Source organism: Crocodylus siamensis, chromosome 3, assembly GCF_052110815.1.
Source record: "Crocodylus siamensis isolate JL-2025a chromosome 3, ASM5211081v1, whole genome shotgun sequence".
NCBI lineage: Eukaryota > Metazoa > Chordata > Crocodylia > Crocodylidae > Crocodylus > Crocodylus siamensis.
Window position 1 is genome coordinate 12,745,922 of NC_143397.1, and position 24,236 is coordinate 12,770,157.

General features: G+C 49.0%; 1 protein-coding gene across 4 annotated transcripts in view; it reads right to left on the reverse strand.

The window, feature by feature from the left end:
* Positions 1–455: 455 nt before the first annotated feature.
* Positions 456–24,236, reverse strand: part of ZBTB7C (zinc finger and BTB domain containing 7C) — a 263,506-nt gene continuing 239,725 nt past the window's right edge. For all 4 annotated transcript variants that reach the window (XM_090037757.1, XM_090037758.1, XM_090037760.1 and 1 more), the window contains 2 exons: positions 15,485–16,684; positions 456–7,506 (listed from right to left, as the gene is read on the reverse strand). In XM_090037757.1, coding sequence (XP_089893883.1) covers positions 6,870–7,506; positions 15,485–16,668 — 1,821 coding nt within the window. In that variant the 5' untranslated portion in view covers positions 16,669–16,684 and the 3' untranslated portion in view covers positions 456–6,869. The remainder of the gene's footprint in view (positions 7,507–15,484; positions 16,685–24,236) is intronic.

Genomic DNA, 24,236 nt, shown 5'->3' on the forward strand with positions numbered 1-24,236 from the left:
CAGGAAGAGTTGAGCTGCAGAGGGGAGCACAGAGCTAAGTACCTGATTAGCAGGAGAATGATGATCAGGTCCTCTCAACCACAACCATTCCCAGCTGACAATCCACAGCCTTTTTTGGATCCTGCCCGCTGCAGTAAAGGCGAGGAGGACTTCAGGTCAACAAGGCATTGCAGAAGATGTTCAGCGCCGCCTTGCAGAGCAGACATAGACTCCTGAACAAGTTAGGAGCATGCAGGGGACTTGATCTTTACTATTGCTCGGGATAGAGGATGTTGCTTAGCTCTGTAGTGGGAGAGAGAGAGAGAGAGTGGAGCTTCCCTTCCAGCATGGCCAGAGGCCAATGCTGGGCACTGTGTGAAAGGAGAGGGGCTTTGGCTTGGCTTCTGCTGAGTGGAGCAATGAGGGTCCTGAGACAGGAGCAGCCACACTCAGGGTACTGAGGACACTGGTTGCTTCAGGTAAGATTTTATTTTGTCCATGGGTGTAAAATGTGCAACAGATATGTTTATAGGACTGCCATCTCGTTAGCCAACAGGAATTGCAACCAAAACAATAAATCAAAACAAAGAAATCTAACAATATACTGCTCTACAGCAATTAGTGCAAGTCAAGTAAAACATTGGTTCAACACATAAAAACAACTGAAAAGGCATTTCCAGGCCGCAGGTATTTCATACTATGCTTTCAGGGCGCTGCGTACGAGGTGGATTGATGGTACAAGAGGGGGAAAGGGCATGGGAGAACAAGGTAGTGGGGTTAGCTTAGCGTGACTGATGTTTCCAGCCCTCTTGGGCAGTGGGTAGCAGCCTGGGTTCAGTGCTGCTGTGGCAATTATGCCATCTTGTCCTGTCAGCGGGTTAGATCCTGAATTATGATCCTTCTCATTCCAGATCCCTGCCAGGGAGTTGTTCTCCCTTGGAAGCAAAGCTTGAAGAAGCATTGGAGCAGATAAGCCTAGACAGTCAGCAAGGCACTGCTGGTTCTGGAGCTAGGGTAACACCCTAGCGTTGGAAGGGACTCAGGGGTCATCTCATCCAACTCCGTGCCCAGACGCAGGATGTGCCAGTTGCTTAGTATTTCCATTCCTAAGTGACCCAGGCTGCCCAAGATCATAGATGTAAAAACAAAGAAGTTGGGTTCTTGCTACATACTCATGGGTTTGGTAGTGTACAGATCCTGGCCTCCAGCTCTTCTTTGCAACCCTGAGGGCTGGAAACTGCCTTTTGTTTAAAACAAATGAAAGGTGAGATTTCTGTGTAATCCCCTGACTCCAGGGGCTGGCACTGCAAGAAGATCAGCTTCAGTCCTTCCTGTGGGGTGGGTTGTTCTGGCCACTGCGAGCAGAGCCAGAGCTCCCAGTTTTTGGCTGTCTCTGACTATTTGCGTGCAGGGACATCAAGCCTGTAGCTCCTGCTCCCCCCTCCACCAGACACAAACTTAGCTGGGAAGAAGCAGGTAGAAGGTTTTACGACCACTGAGGCCTTGCGTGTGTGGCTTGTCACTAGCTTACAGGATCCCACGGTTGCCGTAGGAGGCAATATAACTGATAGCAATGACGTCCTGATGGATTTCAGCGGGTGTTTTGCCTAAGTGGCTCAAGACCATCTAGACAGTGGACAAACCATTTTAAATAGTGACTTCAGGGTAAATAGCATCATTTTCCCTCTTGGGTTACTCCTGCCACCTCCTCTCATCATGAAATTATTCATGTTTAAGCCATTCATATTTCATCCAGGCTGAACAATTCAAATCTTCAGGACACTTAGACACAGGGTTTCAAAGGGACTGAATTCGACAGGAGCCAGGTACTTCAAGACTTTCAATCTGACCCTCTCCATTGCATTTCTAATCAGTGTTACTTTCTGCTTCTCCAACAAGTGAGTAGCCTGTCGCTCATGTGGTAGGCTCACAACATGAAAGGGGATGTGGAAATATTCCCAAAATAGTTCCCTCCACCATGGTCCTAGCCTCAGATCCAAGCCAGCCCTGCCCCAAATGACATGCTTGATTTAAAAATCATGCAACTGAAACACAGATAGTCTTGGGAGGAGCGTTCTTCTTTTATCTGGCTTCTCACCCCCATGCATGCTAGTCTTGGCCTAGCTGACTTCTGAAGAACAGATGCTCACTTCCAAAGAGCCAAGATTTGTCCCCTCATTTCTTTGCTACCGGAGCCAGAGACACAAGAAGAAACCACGAAATGTCACGAGACTGGAGATGAAGTCAGGGGCTGGCCAGGTCGTTTCCCTGCAATTGAAACACATGGAGCCAAATACCAGGGACATTTCTCATCCTGCTACGTTGAGGTGGGAAAGAAGAAAGCAAGCAGTGGTTTTGGCTTGTTTGCTTTGGGAATTCGATTTTGGTGGCGTCACGCTGCCGAGGCCACATCAGCTGCATGAACCCTCCTTCCCGGGGGAATTGAATCAAGCCTATAAAATCAAATGGAGCTAGGGATCTTTAAATCAAGAGCTAATGGGACATGACAGGGGAGCCACAGGAGTTCACCGTGCAGCTGAGGCGCTGCTTCAAAGCCAGGGGCTGGATGGAGGCCTGCGTGCAGAGAGGTTCCTCCATGCGCTGATCTCCTCTTGCCCGCAGAGCAAGGGGGTGCTCCGCAGAGCAGGAGCTTCAGAGGTGCTTGGAGGCGAGGAGAGAAGCAGGGAGAAGTCGGTGCAAGGCAGTATCTGCTCCAAGCCCCCTCTGTGGTTATTGTTCGGCTGTCTCCAGGCTGACCCGGGGAGCATGGGAGTGGGAAGAGAAGGTGGACAGAGATGAAGAAGATGCTTGAATACATTGCTAGATGGGGTGGGCAGCATGAAGCCTGAAGTTTGCTTGCCCTTGCTGGGGCAGGGACGGACAATTTGATCCAACATACCTCAGGGAGGGGAAATGGGAGCATCGTTGGAATGCCCTCACCGCCGCGTGTCCAGGTTTGTCCAGGGCGGCAGTGGGTGGAGGTTATTTTTTTGGCCCAGAGGTGGCACAAGCCAGCGCAGATATACCTTGAGAGCCTAACTCCCCTGTGCAGTCAATGGGACTGAGGATCCTGAGCCACTTAGGTATGCTTGAAGATTTGATTACCTTGGTCCCCAATGAAGCACTTTAAAGATCATTTGCATTTGCTGCATGACGGGAAGGGAAAGAAGGGGCCATCATTTTGCTCTTCCCTAGGTTTTGTGAGCCGGACAGCAGGAGGGCACTCAGGCCTTTGCAGTGTTGTCCCTTAACGTTTACAGGGCCAGATTTTCAGAAGGACGTCCTCTCACCCTGCACGCCTTTGGGTACAATTGCCATGTGCCCTTCGAGACCTGCAGCGCAGTGCCAACGAGCCGTGTGCATGTGGTTTGTCCATACCTTACAGGATATCACGGTTACCATAACAGACAATATAACCGCATTACTTTGCTTGTTCCCTCTCAGTTTATAGCTACCTGAAGCCAGCTGTGAAGCTTGTTATTATGCCAAAAGCAGGGCTTAGCATTTGATTTGATTAGCTGAATATCTGACTACTCAAAACAGCTGGGCTCTCAAAGTGAATTACATGGGGCCCAACCAGCGGGAGCGAATAACATGTGGTTTCCTGCCTCATTTATACTTAGTACTTTTATGAGGAACATTAAACCGAGCTTTGATTGTTTAATGACTTGGTCCCACTTCCCCAGCTTCTGGACTTCTTTAGAAAAATTGAGAGCTACGTAGTTCTCAGGTGAAGCAAGATTTATAGCCCCTGAAATCAATGGCACTATTCACCAACTTCAGGTTGGGCACATGCTTAAGTTTCTGCTGCATTGGAGGCCTAATTAATCATGATGGGAAGAGGAAGAGGATGCCATCATGCCAGTAGCTGAGAAAAATCAAACCCAACTTCCTTGGAGGCCTGATTCTGTGCTTTGAACCAGCGTGAATCAGGAATGAAACCATGGCAGTGAGGAGGGTTGTACTAGTTTCAATGCGAGTAACCTTCGATTCTTAAGGGAACAACTGAAAAAAAGCTCATTAAGTGTTAAAATTGATGTGAGTAGGGTGAAAAGGTTCAATTCAGGAAGGGGCCCGGAGAACCGCAGAGACGGCTGCTCCTCCTACGTCCCACACCTATGAGCACCAGTACAAGATACCTGTGGCCTGACACCACTGCAACAACATTGAAATGTAAAGAAACTGCAAGGCAGAAACAGGGTTAGAAATATTTCTCTCACCATGAAGTGATCTCAGCCATCAGCCAACTACATACGACCAGAAAAAAAGCCCATTCAGGGAAAATCAACCTTAACTTGTTAATAGGAAGAATAATAAAAATGGTCTCCTTTACCAGAAAGATTACAGCGAGACAATTAAATAAGGAATGATTATCTTATAAAAAGCCTTTGGAAAGTGCCAAATTTGTATCTTCTGCAAACCGACACAGATGTAGTTAAACTTCTGCAACTTTTCAGCTAATGTTTGCCACACAAAAAAGGACTAGGTCTCACTAATAATTTAAGAGAATCAATTAACACTGTTTAATAAATACATAAAAGTATCTAGGCTTTTGTTTTTTCTTCAAATCTATAGTTTCAACAACAGTTAAGGATGATTGTCCCATGATTAACTAAGGCAAACTTGTTTTTGTGTGTCTCTTTTTTGTCTTTTTTTTTGTACAGAAAGCAATCACATAAAAATAGTTATAAATAGAAAAATTCCAAAGTTCCCCCCCCGCCCCCACTGGATAAATAGGAGGGAAAAATAAACCAAAACGAAACAAACCAAAAAAACCAAACCGAAAAAACAACACCTTGCTTCAAGTTCTTGTAGATTATACAGTATTCAGCATCTTTGGATACTTTACAATGATTCCAAATCGTAGACAAAGAACACCTGAAGTAACCGGCTGTCTGCAAAACGTGGTCGGTATAAGAACTCGGTACATGTACAAAACAAAAAAAAGGTTTGATGCAGTTTTCCAAAGTCTTCTTTTCCTTCCCCACCTCTTTGTTGCACAGAGTCTTTGCAGATATTTTGGGAGGGTTGGTGGGGAAAAAATAGGATCCAGCCGTTCATCGGGATCAGTGTGTTCCCAAACCAGGGAGGAATCGTTTGTGTCTGAAGTATTTGCCGACACGGGGATGCATAAGGGGAGGGGGAAGACTTTGAAGAGCGTACTCATTTTGGCCCACGAGTGTAAGAACATCAGTGCGCCAGTGGTGAGACCCTCACTGAACCGTGACTCTCAAGCAGCGCCATCAAAGGATAAACTGAATGCTGAAAAAGCAAGCTACGGTTCTTCCCTTTGATCCTAATGAAATGGAAAGATAATGGTAAAGGAGAGAGAATGCCCTCATCTTTAACATTTACATTTTTGAGTCCTGGTTCAATTTAAAACCAGTCTCTGGATTAGCTTCCTAGTAACTGCAGGTCATCAGACTATTAAAATGAAGTTATCGCCACTGCTTAAAAGGGGAACGTGGGCACATATTCCTACCAATGGCCTCATTCGCTTGAGTATTTCATATTTTGTATGATAAACTCCATCTTCTGAACTGACAAACTCTGCAGAAATACGATTTCTACTAGAGCCTGCTGACAGCCTAGTTTGGGCACTCTTTAGTATCATCTTTTACAGGGGGATCTCCTGAGTAGAGCTGTGAAAAAGAATTTGCCCAGAACTTTGTTTTCCTGCGGAAAGTGTGGATTCAGTCTTTGTTTCACCGAGTGTTGTGTTTTAAAATAAAACCAGAAAATTCAAAACTCCCATTTCCCCTTTTTGGGTGGAAATAATTTCAAATTTAACATTTCCTCAGAGTGTATGAAACACATCTCTTTTTACACCCCCTCCCCCCAAAGACATGTCCATTTTGTTAAAAATTACACGTTTTGATTCGCCCACAATTATTTTTTCCCAAACTTTTCATTGGCTAAACATCTTGACGATTGTTTTCATTCCCAGAGATTTTTCTCCCCCCAGATGGCTAAGAACAGCCACCCACAAGTTCATTTTTCACCCAGCTCTACTCCTGAGCAAAATTTAATCTTTTCCCTTAGTGTTCCCAGGTTATCACATGCAACGTGTTATAAGCACAGTTCTGTCAAGGGGTTCAGATGTGTCATCTCAGCCATGGCTGACAAATACATGGACTGGATCCTCAGTGCTATTCACTGGTACAAGCTGCACTGATTTGCATTAAGAGGAATTTTGAGGGCCTTTTAGGGTGAAACATGCCATTTGGTTGCAGGATTTAAAATAAAATCCTTTGGGACCAAAAGGGTCAAGTAATGTGGAGATGGCAAAAAATGTGTCGGTGTTTATCAGCCTCCAGCTGAGCATCTGCCGTAGTGAATGGGCAACAAAGAGAGTGTCCCTCCGAAAAGATGCCTTATGGAGATAACAACAACCTCCAAGCATGGGCAGGGGACATTTTCAGAAGCAGGTAGCAATCCAGCCACCCTGGAGCTGGATCTTTCTCACCTCTTCAGTGTTGGATTCTGCTAACCAAAGAGACGCTGTATCCGTGGGGGGGCTTGATCACCGGCAGCTAATGACACCCTCATCCGATTCTGCGCCGAGCGCCCTAGACACGGTCTGTAAAAGGGCGGTCTGAAGAAACGGCAGTGGTGGAGTCCCTGATAAGCCCAACCCAGGTTCCCTTGAGCAAGCATCCATCACAGAGCAACAGCAGCAATCTCCCACTCAGAAGAATGGCCGCAGGTTGCTCGTGCGCGGCTCTGGGCCCCACACCTGCCTGAAGTCCCGGGATGTCGTCTAGATCGGTGCGGGCGAGCGATCGGAGTGAGACGCGGAGAGACGGGTGAGAATCGGAAGTGGAGGGCGATCGTTGCTCTTTACGGACGGTGCGGACTACAGCAAACCCATCGCTTGGACAGGAAGGGGCTTAGTTGCTAGCTTCAGAAATTGGGGCCAGGTGGTTTAGGCCAGCCAGGCCACTAAATCCTGTGCTCCACGGGTCTGGCAGAGGGAAATAGGGCCGCGCCGAGAGGCTGTCGTTGTGGCCCAGGGCAAAGGCAAAGATGCCCCCGTTCCTTTCCATGTCCAGGTGCGTCCTCCCGAACAGCTTCATTTGCGTTTCTTCAAACTGGCTCTCCAGCTCTTGCAGATTGAGAGCAGACTTGGCCCCGCTCATAAAGTGCTTGGGGCTGGGGCCGGGAAGGCACATGGCCGCGCTGCTGAGATGGCTGCTCATCTCTTCCAGAGTGGGCGGCATCATGAAGCCCTTCTCTTCTGGCTGGCTGTTCTGTGCAAACAGTAAACTCGCCGCCCTCCAGGCCGCCGGCTTGCGTCCCCTCCGGGGCCGGGCTATCCGGCAGCTCTGCCTCTTGATGTGGCGGTGGAGGTGGTCGGAGCGGGTGAAGCTCTTGTAGCAGAACTCGCACTGGTAGGGCCGCACCCCGGTGTGAATGCGCATGTGGTTCTTCAGGTCGTAGTTGTGCACGAATTTGGCGTTGCAGTGTATGCAGAGGTACGGCCTCTCCCCCGTGTGCTTCCGCATGTGGATTTTTAGCTTGTCCTGCCTACAAAACAAGAGGCAGGCGTCTGTTATCATTTGCTTGGCAGCTACGCTGACCTCTGCTGAAGAGGCTGCTGTGGGAACCGAGGCACTGAGCCCCTTGGGATGTAAGCCTGGCAGCAGCGCTGGTACAAACGATGCTCCTGCATCATGGTCCCTGCCCTTACTGTGCTCCAGGCCCACCAGCCAGACAAGCTTTTGTAGTGCTAGCACTTGTTCAGACAGGCAGTGTAACGGTAGTTATATAGTGGTACTAGTATAATTATCCTGGTACAGTTTAACTGCTGGATAATTTTACTGGCCTAGCGCTGTGTATGGGGGGAGCTGTATATATAACTGGTACAACTGTATCAGTTCACAACCGTATCTTTACCAGCACAACTCTCCTGTCGAGATGAGCCTAGATCAATCCTGGATGCTCCATATGCTTCCATCTATCTACACCAAAGAGAAGGTCTCATAACACCAGTTGTAATGGGCTCCTTAAGCCCAGCTCCTTTCAGCATCCCATTAAGCTCTGCCCAGGGGCCTTCACGTGGCTGTCCGCATTGAGACTGAACTGGCATTTATCCCCCAGCACCAGTGCAGAATCACAGCATGGGAGGTTCAGGTAGGGGAATGGCACAATCTGCTTCTTCTGCTTGGTCTTACTGCCCTAGCACTGCCCCCTGCTTCCTACGCCCTTTGTCACTGAAGGAAGAGAAAGGTCCTACCACAAATGAGGAACTGCAATGGAGCAGGGCTTTTTGCAGGACACGCAAGGGGGAAGGGGGAAATTCCTCATGCTCCTTCCAGCTTGGTCCCCCTCAAGAGCCTCAGACAGCCCAAGTGAGCAAGCAGTGAACCCATGCACAGAAGAGTTTTCACACCCTCTTTACACTGGGAAGCTGGGGCAGGGGAAGGAGCCAGGTTCCCAGTACAGTCCTACTGTGGCAGCATGCAGTCCTGCTGTTAGCCATACAGGAGGTGCAGTGTGGGCAGCCCTTTCCCTGGTGCCCTCACTGAACTGCACGGCTGAGATTTCCCGCAGCCACAAAGTCCCAAGACTGCTAGAAGTGCCAGTCCATGTCAGCACTGGGCACCTTCTGGGCCCAATCCTGTGTAGCATACTAAATTGCTCCCAGAAGGGCTTGGGAGCCTTCATCCCTGCATGATCCAGCCCTTATGAAGGGTCTTATGCAGCCTCGTCCTAGTGACAGTGCTGTGGACCCAGCCCAGGTTCAAGTCCTGATCTCTGACCTCCCAGGCTCGTGGTAGGTAAGGGCTCAGTGATGGCAGCTGTTCCTGGAAGGTAAGCCCAGTGTGGATCCCTAAAAATCCAGAATCACAGACAACAAGTGTTGGAAGGGACCTCAGGAGATTATCTAGTCCAACCCATGGCTCAAACTAAGACCATCCCCATCTATATCAACCCACCCAAGGCTTTGTCTAGCTAGGTCTTAAAAACCTCCAAGGATGGAGATCCCACCACCTCTCTGAGTAGCCTGCTCTACTACCTCCTAGTTGGAAAGTTTTTCCTAATATCTAATCTAAACTTCTCCTGCTGCAACTTGAGCCCATTGCTCCTTGTCCTGTCATCTGCCACCACTGAGGACAGTCCAGCTCCATCCTCTTTTGAACCCCCTGCAGGGAGCTGAAGGCTGCTATTAAATCCCCTCTCAATCTCCTCTTCTCCAGACTAAATCAGCCCAGTTCCCTCAGTCTCTCCTCATAAATCATGTCCCCCAGCCCCCAAACCATTTTTGTTGCCCTCCACTGGATTCTCTCCAATTTGTCTACATCCTCTTTTGTAGCAAGGGCCCAAAACTGGACACAGGACTCCAGATGTGGCCTCACTAGTGCTGAATAGAGGGGAAGTATCACTTCCCTCAATCTGCTGGCAATGCTCCTACTAATGTGCCGATGAGGGCTGTCTCTGACAGGAGCCCAATCCCCCTTTCTGCAAGAAACGGAGACATCAGCACTGGAGATCAGGAAGGTTAACATCTGTCTATGCTGGGTCTGGCCCAGGGACTGAGTACCCATGATGTCCCTGGAAGCGATGGAGTAATAAAGGTTGGACAGCCCCTGGAGGGGGCCCAGATTACAACCCACACCATGGCTGCATGTGTCTCTGTCACTCTCAAACCACAGAGGCAAAAGGCACACTGATGAGGGGAGGACACAAAGCAATAGCACCGTGACCCATCAGCACTGGCTGGGGGAGCTTCCAGCCTGCATTATCCCTTCAGGGGTGAGAAGCCACCAAGGGAGGTGTCACACTTCATCCCTTCATGTGATAGCTGGCCACATAAGACAGACTGATGAGCCTGTAACACCCCTAGCTACCAAGGGTGAGCCTTTCACTCGGGCTATGGAGGCTCAGCTTTCAGTGACAGCCCAGTTTCAAACCCCACTACGAACAGGCTGCACAGGGCTGTAGCACTATGCAGGCCATAAACAGTTAGGCTGACTTGACCCTATTTCAGTCACCCCTGTCTAAAATATGCTGCTGTTCCCAAGCTGCTCCAGCACAGACCTCGTTTTACATTTAGGGCATGCCGTTTTTGAGGGATATCACATGCTGCTCCACACCGCGCACACCTCCTACCACTTTGGGATCCTGAATCCAGTCCCAAAGAGCTCAAAACAAATGCTGTAATTGGAATATAGCAAAGGAAAGTCCAACCACCTCCCTCCCTCCAAACCCACATGGATATGCTGTAGGAAACAGCATGATTTGGGGACAGCAGTGCTGCCGATTAAATGGTTCACTGCTCATCTTCCCTTCCAGCTTATACTTCCACTCAACACTAGATGTCTCGCAAACTTTCGTTTGAAAACTGACCCAGGAAATAAATACTCAAGAAGAAAGATTTTTTTTGGTGACATCTTTTATTAGACCAACTGGATATTTGAGAGAGATGTGAGATCAGCTTCTGGGCCCTGAAGAAGCCCAAAACTTATCTAACATCTCTTCCAACTATTCAGTCAGTCCAATAAAGGACATCACTAAAAAAACCCCTGGCTTCTCTTTAGCACAGGTTAAGATTTTGGAGCTGCTGCACTATCTGAGGTTGTCTTTTTACACCAATTACTGTTCACAGTGATATGTTAGGAGGCTGACACAACTCTCTGAACACTTTAAGGTGACTGCAGTTCCACATACAGAGTGTAGCGAAGGCTTGTAAAGTAAAGGAGCACAAGCCAAGTGCCATTTATTTGTAAAATAATCTTTTTTTAAATCCACAGCCCTAGAAATATTTCTGCAAGCACTCATTAAAAACTATTAGAATTAAATCATATTAGAATTAAACAGTTCGAACTGATTTTTTGTAGAGGACTAAAGATTCCCCTGAAATGTCTGCAACTACCAATACTGCAGCCATGTCCAAGAACAGTAGGGGTGGGTGGGTAACCTTTCTGGCAGCCACAAATTAGCACTGCGCCTTCCCCAGTTACCATTACAGTCTCCTTCCCCTGCCTGATCTCCTGCTCTGCTTTCTGCTCCTAGCCCTGAGCTCCCAGCCTTCATCAGCTCTCTGCTTTCTGCTTCCTGCCCTGTCTGCTGCTGTGTTGCTAGCCCCCTCTTTGATCTACTGCACGCTGCTTGTGCCACGGGCTGACCACACCAGTCCTAGCACATGAGCTCCTAAAAAGTGAACTCATTATGAACTCTCGCTAACATAAAAACTGACAAAGTTATTTCAATTGTCCAACGACAGATCCATGCGGAAAGTAAGCAGCCAGTGGAGCAGCCAAAATCAAATCTGATCTCTGCCATGCTTTCTGTTTCATTTATATATGATTTTACTTGTAACAGGGCTAAGGATTTTAGCAATTTATACACATGCATGCACCCCCCCCCCATGATATGACTGCAAAGCCAAGCATTCAAAAGTTAGGAAATCCAGACCTAAGCTGGTTCATGCAACCTTAATTCTGCCCTTTTGTGTGGATGCTTCAGGGGCCAGTTTTAATGACATGATCCCACGCTGTTTATTAAGTACTTCATTCAGCGCCCACAGCGGAAAGTGCTCAGTGAATGTGCAGCTAAATCAGTACTTTTGTTTTATCTGTAGTCCTGTGTGTGGTCCCAGGCGTGGTATTCAAACCCTGCTCTGAAGACAGTTATAAATTACCCTATAGGCTGTTCTGGAGGGTTCATCATGATGGTATCTGTGCTCATATAAAGCATGAATACATTTGTTTTCACAATGGCCCTCTGAGATGGGGGTTATAATTAGCTCCATTTTACAGGTGGGACATGGAGGTCAGCAGAAATCAAGGTCAAAAGTAACTACCAATTTTGAATGCCCATTTTGAGACCCTGAGGCTCTGGTAGTCAGTGTAGTGCTGTAGAGCATGTAGGAGGGTCAAACCCCAGCTCCCATGGACTTCACTTGCAGCTGGGAGTACTCAGCAGTCCTGCAGGTCGGACCTCTGGGTCTCAGGTCAGGCACCCAAAAAAATGAGAACTGAGTAGTTAGTGAACACCTGCAAAAAGTATAGCTGGTGTGAGTAGTCCAGCATCACAGAGCAGCTATGGCAGGGGCAAGATAAAAGCCCGAACCTGAAGATTACCTTTTCTCTATCTGCAGCCCTCTGCCCCATCCACACCACACTTCCAGTTTTGCAAGTGATGGTCTGATGGACCGATCTTCACTGCATGGTCCTACTCCACTGCCAAAGCAAGTCAATCTTGGGCACTGAATGCCCTGGGCAATGGCCAATACCATAGTGCCTATGCATGGTGGGGAGGGGAGGCACAAGTCACTTTAATTTTGGCATTTCCTAATTGCCAAAAGCCTGATTTCCCATTAAATCAGGAGGTTTTCTCTTCCCTGGTGGGAGATGGCCACTAACAGCACAGGAGAGCATGTCCCCCTATTCTCAGGGACTGCAGCAGTCAAAATCTGAACAGCCCCAGGCTGAAGCATATGCAGTGCAGGCAGCATCTTCAGGGAATTTAACTGCTAACATGTAAGCAGCCTCTACTGTGTGCACGCAAAGTTCAGGTTTTCAGAGGCTTGCAACTTAACCAAATTTGGGTGGATTTTCACTAGGAAAGAAAAAAAATTCTTCCCTGCCACAAAGGCCTCCTTGTGGCTAAATCCCAAGTCCCCTCTAGAGGGTGCTAACGCCTTTCAGAGAAAACCGGCTAAGTTTTGGGACATGGGCAAAACAACCTATTTTCCCCTTGCCTTGTGCTCAGACATGGCTGAGCACCACTGAGCGGCAAAAATTCCAGCCTGAGCAAGGTGACAGGCCTGGAAAAACTCAGCCCAGATCTGGCAGGGTTATAAGGAACTGAAAACATCACTTACAATGGGAAGTGGTGGGCAATCTTAATAAGAGGCAAACCCACCAGCCCTGCCTGTCATCTAATTGAAAAGTTTGTAGGTAATTTTTAACCTACCTGGATGCCTAAGAAACACGCGGGATGGCAGGATTGTATAATATAATACACGCGACTTATTTGGAGCATTAGCAACAGCTGTCAGAGCAAAAGAGCCTAAATCATTTAGCACCTGCTGCAGAAGCAACGTGACAGCAGCTCTTAATCATGAACTAAAGTGTGAAAGGATTTTCCTTGGTAAAAATGGCCATGGTCACATGATTTGGATTTTGGCGCACCAAGAGAGGTTCACAGGAAACATGTAACTAGTTGTGTGATCTTCCTTCGGTCTGTCCTTCCATGCCTTCCGGTCTGTCATGCTCCTGGGATAGGGCCAAGTTTCAGTTAGTCCTGGACCCGGCATAGACTTTTATAGCTTGTTCTTCTGCTATGGATGTGCCCAAGGAAGCTGATGGGAGCCCTTGCTGTTTAAGGTAAAGCATAGGCATGAACCTCTACCAAATTCAGCCCCTTGATTATAAGTTATCTGGGGCAAAGACTATGCATGTTCATGTGTATGTGTGTGGTTCAAAGGGAAGATGCTTTGGGCCCGGGAAGAGGACTAGAAAGAGGAGCTGCATTAGGGAGCTTTCCACCTTTTGTGGCCTAGTGGGCAAAACACTAGGCTGGGATGCAACTAAGCTGGCATCTATGCCCAGCTCTGCCACTGACTGACCAGTGGACCTTGGGCATCTCACTTTTCTTCTCTGTGCCTCATTTGTCTCCCCTGGAAAATGGGGATAGCATCCCCAACTCCCTCTGGAAAGATCTTGGAGGTTTTGGTGAAGGAAAGAGCCCGGTATTAGCATCAGTAATTGGCTTAGGCGGGGTAGGTCCGCAATTCGTCGGCGAATTTAATTCCCCTACTAGCAGTTATCCATCTCACCACCACAGGCCAGAGTAATTGGCCCTGCTGCGAGTGGCCTCACCAATGCAGCTGGCCAGCTGCTCAGCAGGCAGAGGCAGAGCCACATAGCTACTCTCTGCAAGCAGTCCTTCCAAGTGAGGGCTGAGGCCCATTTCCAGGGAAGAATAGGAAGGCTTGCACTGTTGCTCCCTGCTGGGTGGCTGAATGATGATTGTCTATGTCCAGAGCTGATTTAGGTAGTATTAGAGGGATGTTGAAGTTGTGATGGTGCAAAAGAATGTCTGACATTCAAAAGCTTGTCTGACTTTATCCCAGCTATATAGTTGGTCCAATAAAAGAGATCAGCCTAAGAAATCCTTGCCTCTCACTGAGCTGATTTAGTGCTTCTGAGCACCAGCCCTCATGCAAATAGGTGTGGGGTAACTAAGAAAGCAGGAACAAATTATCCACAGTCATTAATTAATACTGGGTATCAGCCATTCCCTCTAAACACCAGGGCTAGCCAGATCACGTTGTATGCGGTAGCCTGAGGCAGGACACTCAATGCATTGTAATGCAGTATAAGCTGGGCTGATGGAGCCTAGCATGGAAATTTATTTTCAGGTCAAATCCCCTTCATCTGCATAAATTACATTTGAATATTATCACAGGAACAAGAGAGGAAAAGGCGGGCGTGATGCAGGAGCGCCCCAGGTATCTGCCCATTGTCAGGTGCTATGCTTCACCGGCTGTGCACCGTGTTTTCAAATAGTTCACTCTGCCAAGTCCAATAGGGCTTACTCTCTTTCACAAGCAGCAGCTCAAATGCTGAGCTCTCGTCAGAAAGCTTTGCCATTATGGCTGAGATTTTACTTGTTAGATGTTAATTGTACGCAGCAAGCGCTGATCCATTTGTTGCTGCTCACCGATTTCATTTACCAACCTTTTGAGAGAAGGGTTGCACAGTGTATCCTGCTCTCAGTGCACCCCAGCTGATTCCCACTGCCTTGGGGGAGAGGAGCCCTACTGAAGGCCCCAGAGTTGCAGAGACTGGACATCACCATAGGATTTAGCTTGCAGTCATCAACCTCATCTCCCTGGAAAAATGCACCATCCTCGCAAGTCTTTGTAACTGGCACGTAATACTCAGAGCATGATTTTGGCCCCAGGGTGGACACAGGCAGTCATGCTTAAACCTGTGTTAGCAGATCGTGGCCCACCCTCCTACCCAAAACTTGTGCGTAACATTGTGCCAGAGAAAATACGCTAGTTTACCCACAGTGTATTTCCTATTACAGGTATATGTGTGTACTTCCCCTGCTTGTTTTACATAGAAACCTCCATTGATTTTTTTCCACTAGCTGTGGTCAGGCCCCTCTTTCTGCCATTGATTCTCTGTGGTAGATTGTGATCTAGCTGGAAACATTACATCCTTTATTTATCCCAAACCACCGAGAGCAATGGGAGTTGCACTGAGGACTTTAAATCAAGCCTGTAGCTCCTTGCAATTCACTTTACTTCTACAGCAAAGGAGACATTGCTTAAATGTTTGCGTCTCCGTGGAACTGCTCCACTGAGGCTTCCTCGCGTCCCAACCCCCTACCCTGCCACGTGCCAGCCTGCTTCATACCCCACAGCCAATACTGCTAGACTAAATACACCCACTGGTGCTTCACCGTGGCACACCCTCCCCTCCTCCCCCTACCCACCTCCCATGAAGCCGCTCTGCTGCAGCTGGCAGTAAGGATCAGTGCACACCTGGTAAAGCGAACTTCACAGATATTGCACATATACGGCTTTTCCCCGGTGTGAGTCCTCATGTGCCGTGGCAGCTTCCCGGCCCCCATGATGACTTTGTTGCAGATCGGACACTGCTGAGACGCCTTGGGCTTGATCTTCCTTTCTTCCTCCAGAGGCCAGGGAGGAAAGACTCCTCCTAAGTGGGCGGCACTTAGAAAGTTGAGATAAGCGTTATAGTCATTCTCTGCTTTAATGTGGCCTAAGTGACCTCCAGGGTTGTTGGTGAACATGTCCCTGAAGAAGTCATTGGGGAAAGGAGCTGGAGGGAGCTCCTCTTTCTCTTCTTCCTCCTTAATCTTCCTCTTTTTGATCACCAGGTCCAAAGGGCCGTTGTCCGCTTGCTGCTCTTCCAGCTGGGGAAAGGGACTGAAATCTCCATTCCACAAATGGGGAAAGAAGCCCGGGGTGAAAGGAGATAGAGCTGGCCTCCTGTCAGGCATGTTTGCCTTAGGGTACAGGTTTTCCCTAAGTAACGACTCAATGGAAAAGTCTCGTATCACACCTAAGTGTCCGGATGAGCTATTGGCCGGGTAATGGTTTGGAAAGTCACTAGGTGCTTCTGTGTATGCTTCAGTAAGACCAGATTTTGACGGGCTTTGGTGGCAGCTGACTTCTTGGACATCTGTCAGACTCTCCTGATTCACAAAATCTTCCCCTTCTTCCTCCTCTTCCTCCTCCTCCTCTTCCTCATCCTCATCTTCATCATCATCATCATCTTCATCCTCTTTTTCATCATCCTCTTCCGGCTCTCTGTCAGGCTCCATGATTTCAAGGCATACGTTGATAATGCACTGGATCTCCAGCATCTTGGCTGCGTTGAGGATGTGCTTGACGTTTGAGGTGGTGATGGTCAGAGTTGAAGTGTAGGCAAACTCGAGGATGGCAGAAAGTGCTTCAGGCTTGACAAAGTCAATCTCGTAAACATAGGGCTGGTCTGTTAAAGTGCCAGTAGTGAAGAGTTTTTTAAAGTACTTGCTGCAGGCAGCAAGAACAGATCTGTGGGTCCTGTACTCCTGGTCCTGGACAATGAGGATGACGTCACAGAGCAGGCCATCGTGCCGCTGCTCGTTTAAGCCACATAGGATTTCGCTGCTGTGGTTTGGGAATGGGATCCCAATAAGATCTTCAATGCCATCGGCCATATTCTCATGTAGAGCCCTAGGAGAGACCACAACACAGTGAGGCATTAGACAGCAGTGTCTAAGTGCGGGTACAGAGCTGCACAACGTGGCCTCCTCTGCCCTTGCACTCTGTGATCTTCTCTTCAGTCCCCAGCTTCCCACTTCTCTTTCCAAAACACTGCAGACACAGTCATAAGCGGCTCCTGATCCTACAAACGTGTCCATTCCTCTGCACCGATTCTCACCTCCCTCAAAGCTGCCCGGGGTTTCACTCGCTTCAGCAGCTCGCTATGCTCCTCCCAGCCCTCTCTCCCTTTGTCTCCTCTTCCCATTCTCATCTCCCTGCCCCATTCAGGATGTTACCTATCTCTGGGACAGGCTCCTGCTGTTTATCCACGAACTACCCTCCCTCCTCCTTCATATCCCTCCTCCAGGAATCCTTTTTTTTTTTATCCCCTCATTTCTCGATGCCTCCTGCATTCTTCCGTGACCAGTTTATTGTCCCAGCTTTTCTCATTTGAGTGGCTGGCTAAGCCCTTTGGGGCACAACTCATGCCTTATCTTCTGCTTTGCTAGGCACCCACCAGTATTGACATTATTATTTCAAAGGAGTAACAATAACAAGGACGCACCCTTTATGCAATCACTTTAATGCAATCACGTTGTGACCAGCCTCCTCTCTATCGTGCCAGGGACTACATGACATGGTTGTCTGCAATAGCACAGGGCTGGTCCTTATGGCTCAGAAGGTCCCTACCTGTCCTATATTCCACGGTAACACTCACGACACTGGTCATGTTTAGCTATCGCATGCTGCTTCAGCACAGGAGAGCAAACCTACTGGCTGTGTATGTAGAGACCCATTTGGGATGTCCTGAAATGCCCCATCCTACTGCTAGGAGGGGAGAGGACTGGCCAGGCTGGCATGGGTAAGTGGTCCCATCACATCGTACATCCAGATGGAAGACAACCAAGTGCCTGCGTTGACCTGTAGCAATAGGGAGACACTGCTAGCTACCAGGATTACCAGTCAAGTATCAGCAATGGCACAGGTGCTCTGCAGCAGAGCACTCATGCCTCCAACTGGGTTCAGAGATGGGTTAGGACTGTCTAAATCATTAAACTTTCACCTCTTCTACGCATTGGCTGCATGCTCATGTGCAACTCCCAGAACATTATCAAATGCACTTTGCTTCTGTCAAAGGCCTCCACTGCTCCCTCATAAGCTGCTTATGCTTCAAAAGGGAATCTGAAAGCAAAAATCCTATGGCCCAAAGGAAAACCTGATAGTAACAGTGTCCTAGGAGTTTTATTTGTACGACATTTCCTCTTTCAGATGGTTCCAAGAGATCATCCACATGAGAAATCCCAGGGAAGGAGAGACACTTCCTCTGGCAGGCTAGGAATACATTATTAGTGTCACATGCAGCATATATAAAACAGCTGGAATAACTTTGAATGCATTAACCCTTCGGAAACTCTCAAGGTACAGAAGGGGGAGGGAGGGGAGGAGAGAGTGCCAATGCAATTTCATGTCTAGGACTCCAAACCCGCAGACCCTCCTCATGCAGTTCCCAGCGGGCACCACTGTCCACTGGCAATTTTCTACAGAAACCGTGGCTGGAGGAGCTGGAGATTGGTTCCTGTAGCAGGACACAAAGGTGCCTGCTACTCTCAGAGCAGAGGCACAGGTGTGGGTTGCTAGGGCAACTGCTGGGGAGTCAGCTGACAGGAAGGGGCAGGGCCTGGCACATATAAACCCCAGGAGTGAGGCCAGAAGGGCAGTTCTCTGCTAGCAGCCAAGGGAGAAGGAGCTCTGCCAGAACAAGCAGAGTAGAGAAGCCTGACGGCACGAGCAGCTCCTGTTCACGGATACAGGGTGGAGAGTTCCCTGGTAGGGGCTTGAATGATGGTTAGCCAGATGGCTTATGTTACAGCCCAGGGGCTTGAGTTTTCTGTTTGTAGTTTTATAACACCGGAGGACCGGGTGAGGCTATTAGGGGTTGGAGGAGGCCTCATAGGGGCTCCACAGTAGTATGGGGGCCCCGGTGCCAGAGAGGGCGCGGCATTTTTGGGATGCACTGGCCCCCGCCCCAGGGCGAGGGGGCAGCGAGAAGCCCCAGGGCGAGAGAAGGCGACAAGAAGCTCGGGGGGGGGGGGGGGGGGGGCAGCAGGAAGCCTCACCGAGAGGGGGCAGCAGAGCACCAGGAAGGCACGGGATGAGACAGGGTGGTGGAAGCCCCAGGGAAGTTAAGGGGAGGGCCAAATTATAGCAAGGTCCAGGTCAAAACCACATCAGTACCATCTGCGAGGCTTGGGCTGCGGTGTAGGGGAGGAAAGGAGCCACAGATAGCGTCCCCTATCACCGGGGCAAAAAAAATAAAATGGGAAGCCTCCCGCTAATTAATATCCATCGATTAACCAAGATCAAGGCATGGCAGGAAAGAAGGCAGGCGGTTGGTCCATAACAGGAGGGCAGAGTCACTGATAGAAAGACTCTTGCAGAGGTACTGCTGTCACAGTTCCCCACCCTGCTGCTGCTGGGCTGTGCATGCTGGGGACGGTTTCTTCCAGGTCCCTCTCCCTGCCCGGGTCTGCAACAACTCTTGGGGCTTTTCTATGCCAGAGGTGAGCTCTGCCACCATTGACTCCTACATGCCTTATCCATGTCCCACTCACCCAAGCCTGCTGGCATGCTCTAGACCTGGCAGTACCTCTGTGATGCTGCTCTCAGCTCACCCCTTTGTGCCTGCTCTCGAGCCCTTCCTGTGGGACTGAGAGCAGCCACTGAGAACGTGTCCAGGATAGCTTTGCTTGAAGGCTTGGTGGATGGGGCCTGGGCAGGGTGCGTTCAGACTTCCCCACCCCTTCCACCATTGCCATCACAGCAATGTAGAGAAGGTCTTGTGTCCCTGAATGGGTCTGTACCACCAAAGAATCACACCAGGGAGCATCACAGCAAGACCTGCGTCACCCTCTCTGCACCCATTATGTCCCCAAATCAGCGTTGATGGAGCTGCCTTAGTGTGGCAATGGGCATGTGCTGATAAGCTCTCTCACAGGAAAACTTACTGGTGCACTCCCCATGGCTTCTCCTCTCCCAGCCCCCAAATTTCTCCTTTTCTGCCTCCCCCCACTGCTTCCCCACTGGCCACATGTTCTGCCAGGCTGTCCACCTTTTCAGCTGCCCCCAGGAGGAGTCCCCAGATTGCTGCTCACCCACCTGGCCAGTCTCTCCACAGGCTCAAAGACAGGAGGGACTGGGGCTGGCTGATGGAGGCTAGCACGCATCCCAGAGGCAGCACTCAGTAGTCAGACCCTCCTGTCTTGCTGTGCTGGAGCCTTGGCTGGGTCTGAAGCCCTGAAGGATTGGCTGTTGTAATCTTGCAGCCATGGCCCAACCAAACATTGACTTAGTGTGTGACTTGGCAGTCACTAAGGTCACTGGGGGTTTTGCCTTCATGGGGGCAGCAAAACCCAGTCCAAAGGGCTTCCTAATGGCATCCTGTGGGCTGGGAAGGCCTTGGTGCAAACCGAATGGCCAGACTATCTGGCAAGGCTTCCTGTGAGAAGGGAGTTGTCAAGCACTGGCGCTTCCCTCCTCCTGCCCACGGCCGATCAATAGCCAGCAGAGACCTTGTAATTATCTCTTCCCTCCTTGCCAACCTCCACACCCAGGCAGCAAGTGTTTGGCAGTTATGTGGGAGCAGGCAAACCAAGGCCTTGGGAAAAGAGGGAAATTATCCTCAGTGCTACACAGCTGCCTTCAGACCATCTCCAGCCCCAAGCCGCTTGCTAGCCCAAGCACATCCCTCCCCACCCCGATCCTGCTGTGCTGGTTTGAGTGCGGAGCTGCTTCCCCTACACGAAATGATCAGCCTGCATGAAAGCCAGGACTGAAAAGATCTGCCTCCATTTACCACTCCACCACTGTCCCCAGACAGGTGCTGGGGGAGCAATGGGGACTGAACTCACTCCCAGCTGATCTACAAGCTGCAGAAAAAGGCCCTTCAGCACTTAGGGGAGCACCTCTCACAGCTGCATCTACTGCAGGAAGGTCTCCATAGACTCCAGTGCACCCAGGGGCACCCCCCTCATACTCCATACTCCTCAAATCCTGGATGTGAGGTGACAGAGCCTCCCTGGATAGGTCCCAAGTGAACGGCCAGCACCACTTGCAGCGCTCTGTCTTGGGTGTGCTTATTGGCATGGACTCAGGGTTGCCCCAAGGCAGCTTCATTGACCCTTTTCCAGGATTTTGTATCAGGGAACAGGAGCAAGAGGGTGGGGCAAGCATCACGGCAGGCGTCGCCCAGGAGCTGTGATTAGCAGGCACCCTGCCTAGCTAGTGTGCAGACCTAAAGCATCTCCCATTTAGGAATGCCAAAGAGCTTTGAAAGAACCAGTGGCTGGACCACACAACACTTGGCCTAGGGGGATCCCATTGTTTCCATTTTACAGATGGGGAAGCTGAGGAGCAGTGAGGAAGGGGACTTGTCCCAAGTCATAGTGAACTCCTAACAGAGCCCGGGAGAGGCCACAATGATTACCTCCTCCGGCATCCACCACCGTGTGGGCCACAGAACTTTACCTAGGAAGTTATTCAGATATCACGCCCAAGCTACAGCCTAGCTTTTGGAAAGACATGCTGGGGAGACTTAAAGCCAGCAAGTAATGGTGGCACCCTACTGGCATGGTGTGTGTAGTGTGAGTGCCATAGCTCCAGCCTACCTGGCCCAAAGAAGAAAAGAGGACCTGCCACTATTAGCAGGTATAAGAGTCTTTCTTCAGCCGAAGTTACTGAGGTCTCCGCTTTAGGTCTGAAGAACAAGGACTCTAGTCCTTGATCTCCTGGTGGATGCACGGTCCACACAGTCATTACGTCTGTTGTCTGCAACAAACGGATTCATTACAGAATGCTGCGCTTAATCACGTTCAGCTGCTTTCCTAACAATTAGTCCAACTGAGTCCAGAAAGCCTGTCATAAGATATTCCTTTATAGTAGTCATTAAACAAAAGTAAACGGGCTGGATTATTAAGCAGAAACAAGATAATAAAGAGGCTTAAGGAAGGCTGTGACCAGTCAACTTCTTTTTTAGAATCTGAATCCTAATAACAGGTACGTGGAACGAAGATTGCTCCGCTATCCCTCAAAAGTTCTCCTGGAAAGTGACACCATCCTTGCATTTTTTTAAGCCTTCTATTGCTAATCCCTAAAGTCACAGCAACTGAAGAAAGATAAGAACATTCCCATCCACCCATTGACCCATGCATATGTATAATCAGTTTACTCTGTATTTCACAGTCCAAGGAAAACCTGGTGTCTTGTTTCTCCGGGGGCAATTGTCCACTTTGCACTTTACCTGTTTCCACGTGACAAAAATCGCCGTTTGAGACTAAGTCAGGTCTCTTTGTTTGTGAGGGTCTTCCATGCAACAGCAAAGGATAGAGTAAAACAATTAACAAATAGGCAAAAGGCATTACAAACCACAGAAGTTTAGCAAGGTGCGGGGAGGATGGAAACTGGACAGACGATGCACCTGAAATGATCTGCAACTCTCTTCCAGAACTTGAGTCAAGTTGCTTGGCCCCTCCAGCCTCTCCAGATGTGGTTCTGTTATTGTTTCACTTAAAGCCCTTAGGAAAGCTGATAACATTTCAGGATATTGCCAGAGCTGAAGGGGAACATTGCAATTTAAATGTGGTTTGTGGGGGAGCAACTGATACAAGTTTTAGAAAGGGCATGTCTAGTGCATGGTCCTATGAGAGCTGTGCAGGTCTCCTCTGCCACGGAGGGCACCAATCTTCAGAAATGACCTTAAGCCTCCCATGCCCTGGGGGGACTGACACATGCTGGAAGTGGGCTGAGATTGACGCTTGCTCTCCTCCTGTTCCTCCTACCCCCTCCTCCTTTGCCCCCCACCCCAATTAAAGGGCGCGTTTTCCAAGAATAACAAAAGCAAAAATAGAGCTGGTAGTCTCTGCGCCTCTCCCGACACTACAGACTTTGCCTTTTTGAAGAACTTAAGAGTTCTCACGCACACAAAAGCAGTGGGAAAGAAGACCTGGAACTGATTACAGAGTTTAACAGAAAAGAAAAAAAACCCTGCATTTTATAGTAAAAAAAATCACAGCCTTATTAAAGTGGTGGGTACACTGCTTAAAATAACTGTATTCCTATTAGGCTTAAGTGGTATCTCCAACTACTCCATTTCCAGGAGAGCTTGGTACTCATTCATCATATTATTACAACAGAAACTCTGTTGCTAGCAGCATAAAATGGGAACACTTTGGATGCGCCAGGCTGAGCGCCTCCCCAATGTAAGCAAGTGCAGCGCCATTCAGAGGGCAGCAAACTGCCCAGTGTTGAAGCCCGTGATTCTCAACCAGGGTGCTGCAGCCCACGGGGGTGCTGGGAGATTCTTTTAAGGGTGCCGTAGGGTACCATGCAAAGTTAGCACTGCTAGGTGGGCAAATCCCTACACGTGATTCACAGGAAAACCCAGAGATTTCAAACAGGAATCCACAGGATCCAAAGCATCCTGCCACAGTGCCCAAAGTCTGATAGGGACTTTCTGAGCTCTTTGCAACAGAACTGCTCTAGTATTTTTCTGTAGTCAAAAAACAAGTGAAAGCTAAGAGCTAGTATTTTCCAACGGGATCACATAAAAAAGATAAATAAGAGTCCCTTTTTCAAAAGGATACTTGAGTCGAACAAGGGCTGCCTTGAGTCCACAAAGTTTCAGAGCCATCAGTTTAGCTGGGGACACTGGACGGCTCTAGGCAAGTCCCTCAGACCAAGCTGCCCAAGGGTTTAGGCACCTAACTCCCATCAACTTCACCTTCGAGGATCTGTGTCTTTGTGGCTCTGAGCCCTATCTACAGAACAGGGTTGGTGGCACTTCACAACAGCATTGTGAAGATAAATATATTCAAGTTGTACTAGGCACTAAGATCAAATATAATGGGCCCCGTGGAGGTCCTAGTTACAACGCATGGATTGGGCTCATAATTGACAGGACTCATGGATCAGGTTCATAATACCAAGGGCCTAATCTTTTTGGGGCTAGTCAGATAAGGAAGGAAATCTCAAAAGTAACCACATGAGCCTTGTCCTTCTCTACTAATGTTCATCTGAGCATCTCCAGATGCTTCAGAAACTGGCTTCTGGCTGAGCTCCTGCAAGGACACAAATGACAGATGACAAAGGAAGGAAAAAGGGGCTGTTGCAACCACTACTGGTCAAAGGGCCGGGACTAGTATGGCTGACATGCTGTGTGACCAACTAGTTACAGCACTGGGAGTCAGGAAGCTTTGTTTCAATCTCCTGCTCCTTCGCTGACCTGCAATGTGACCTTGGGAAATCACTTACGGCCATGCTGGGCCTGTACAGAAGTTACACTTATCGCACGTGAAGCGCACAGGTAGTGCTTTAAAGCCATAGCCAAGCAGACGTTCATGGCACATAGAGTGCTTTAAAAATGGTGGCTCCCACTCTAAGTTAACCCTGAATGGATGTGGTATCAGACTAAAGCACTTCAGGTTCCAGCACTTTATCAAATGTCTGTACCACATCTTAAGCTGGATGC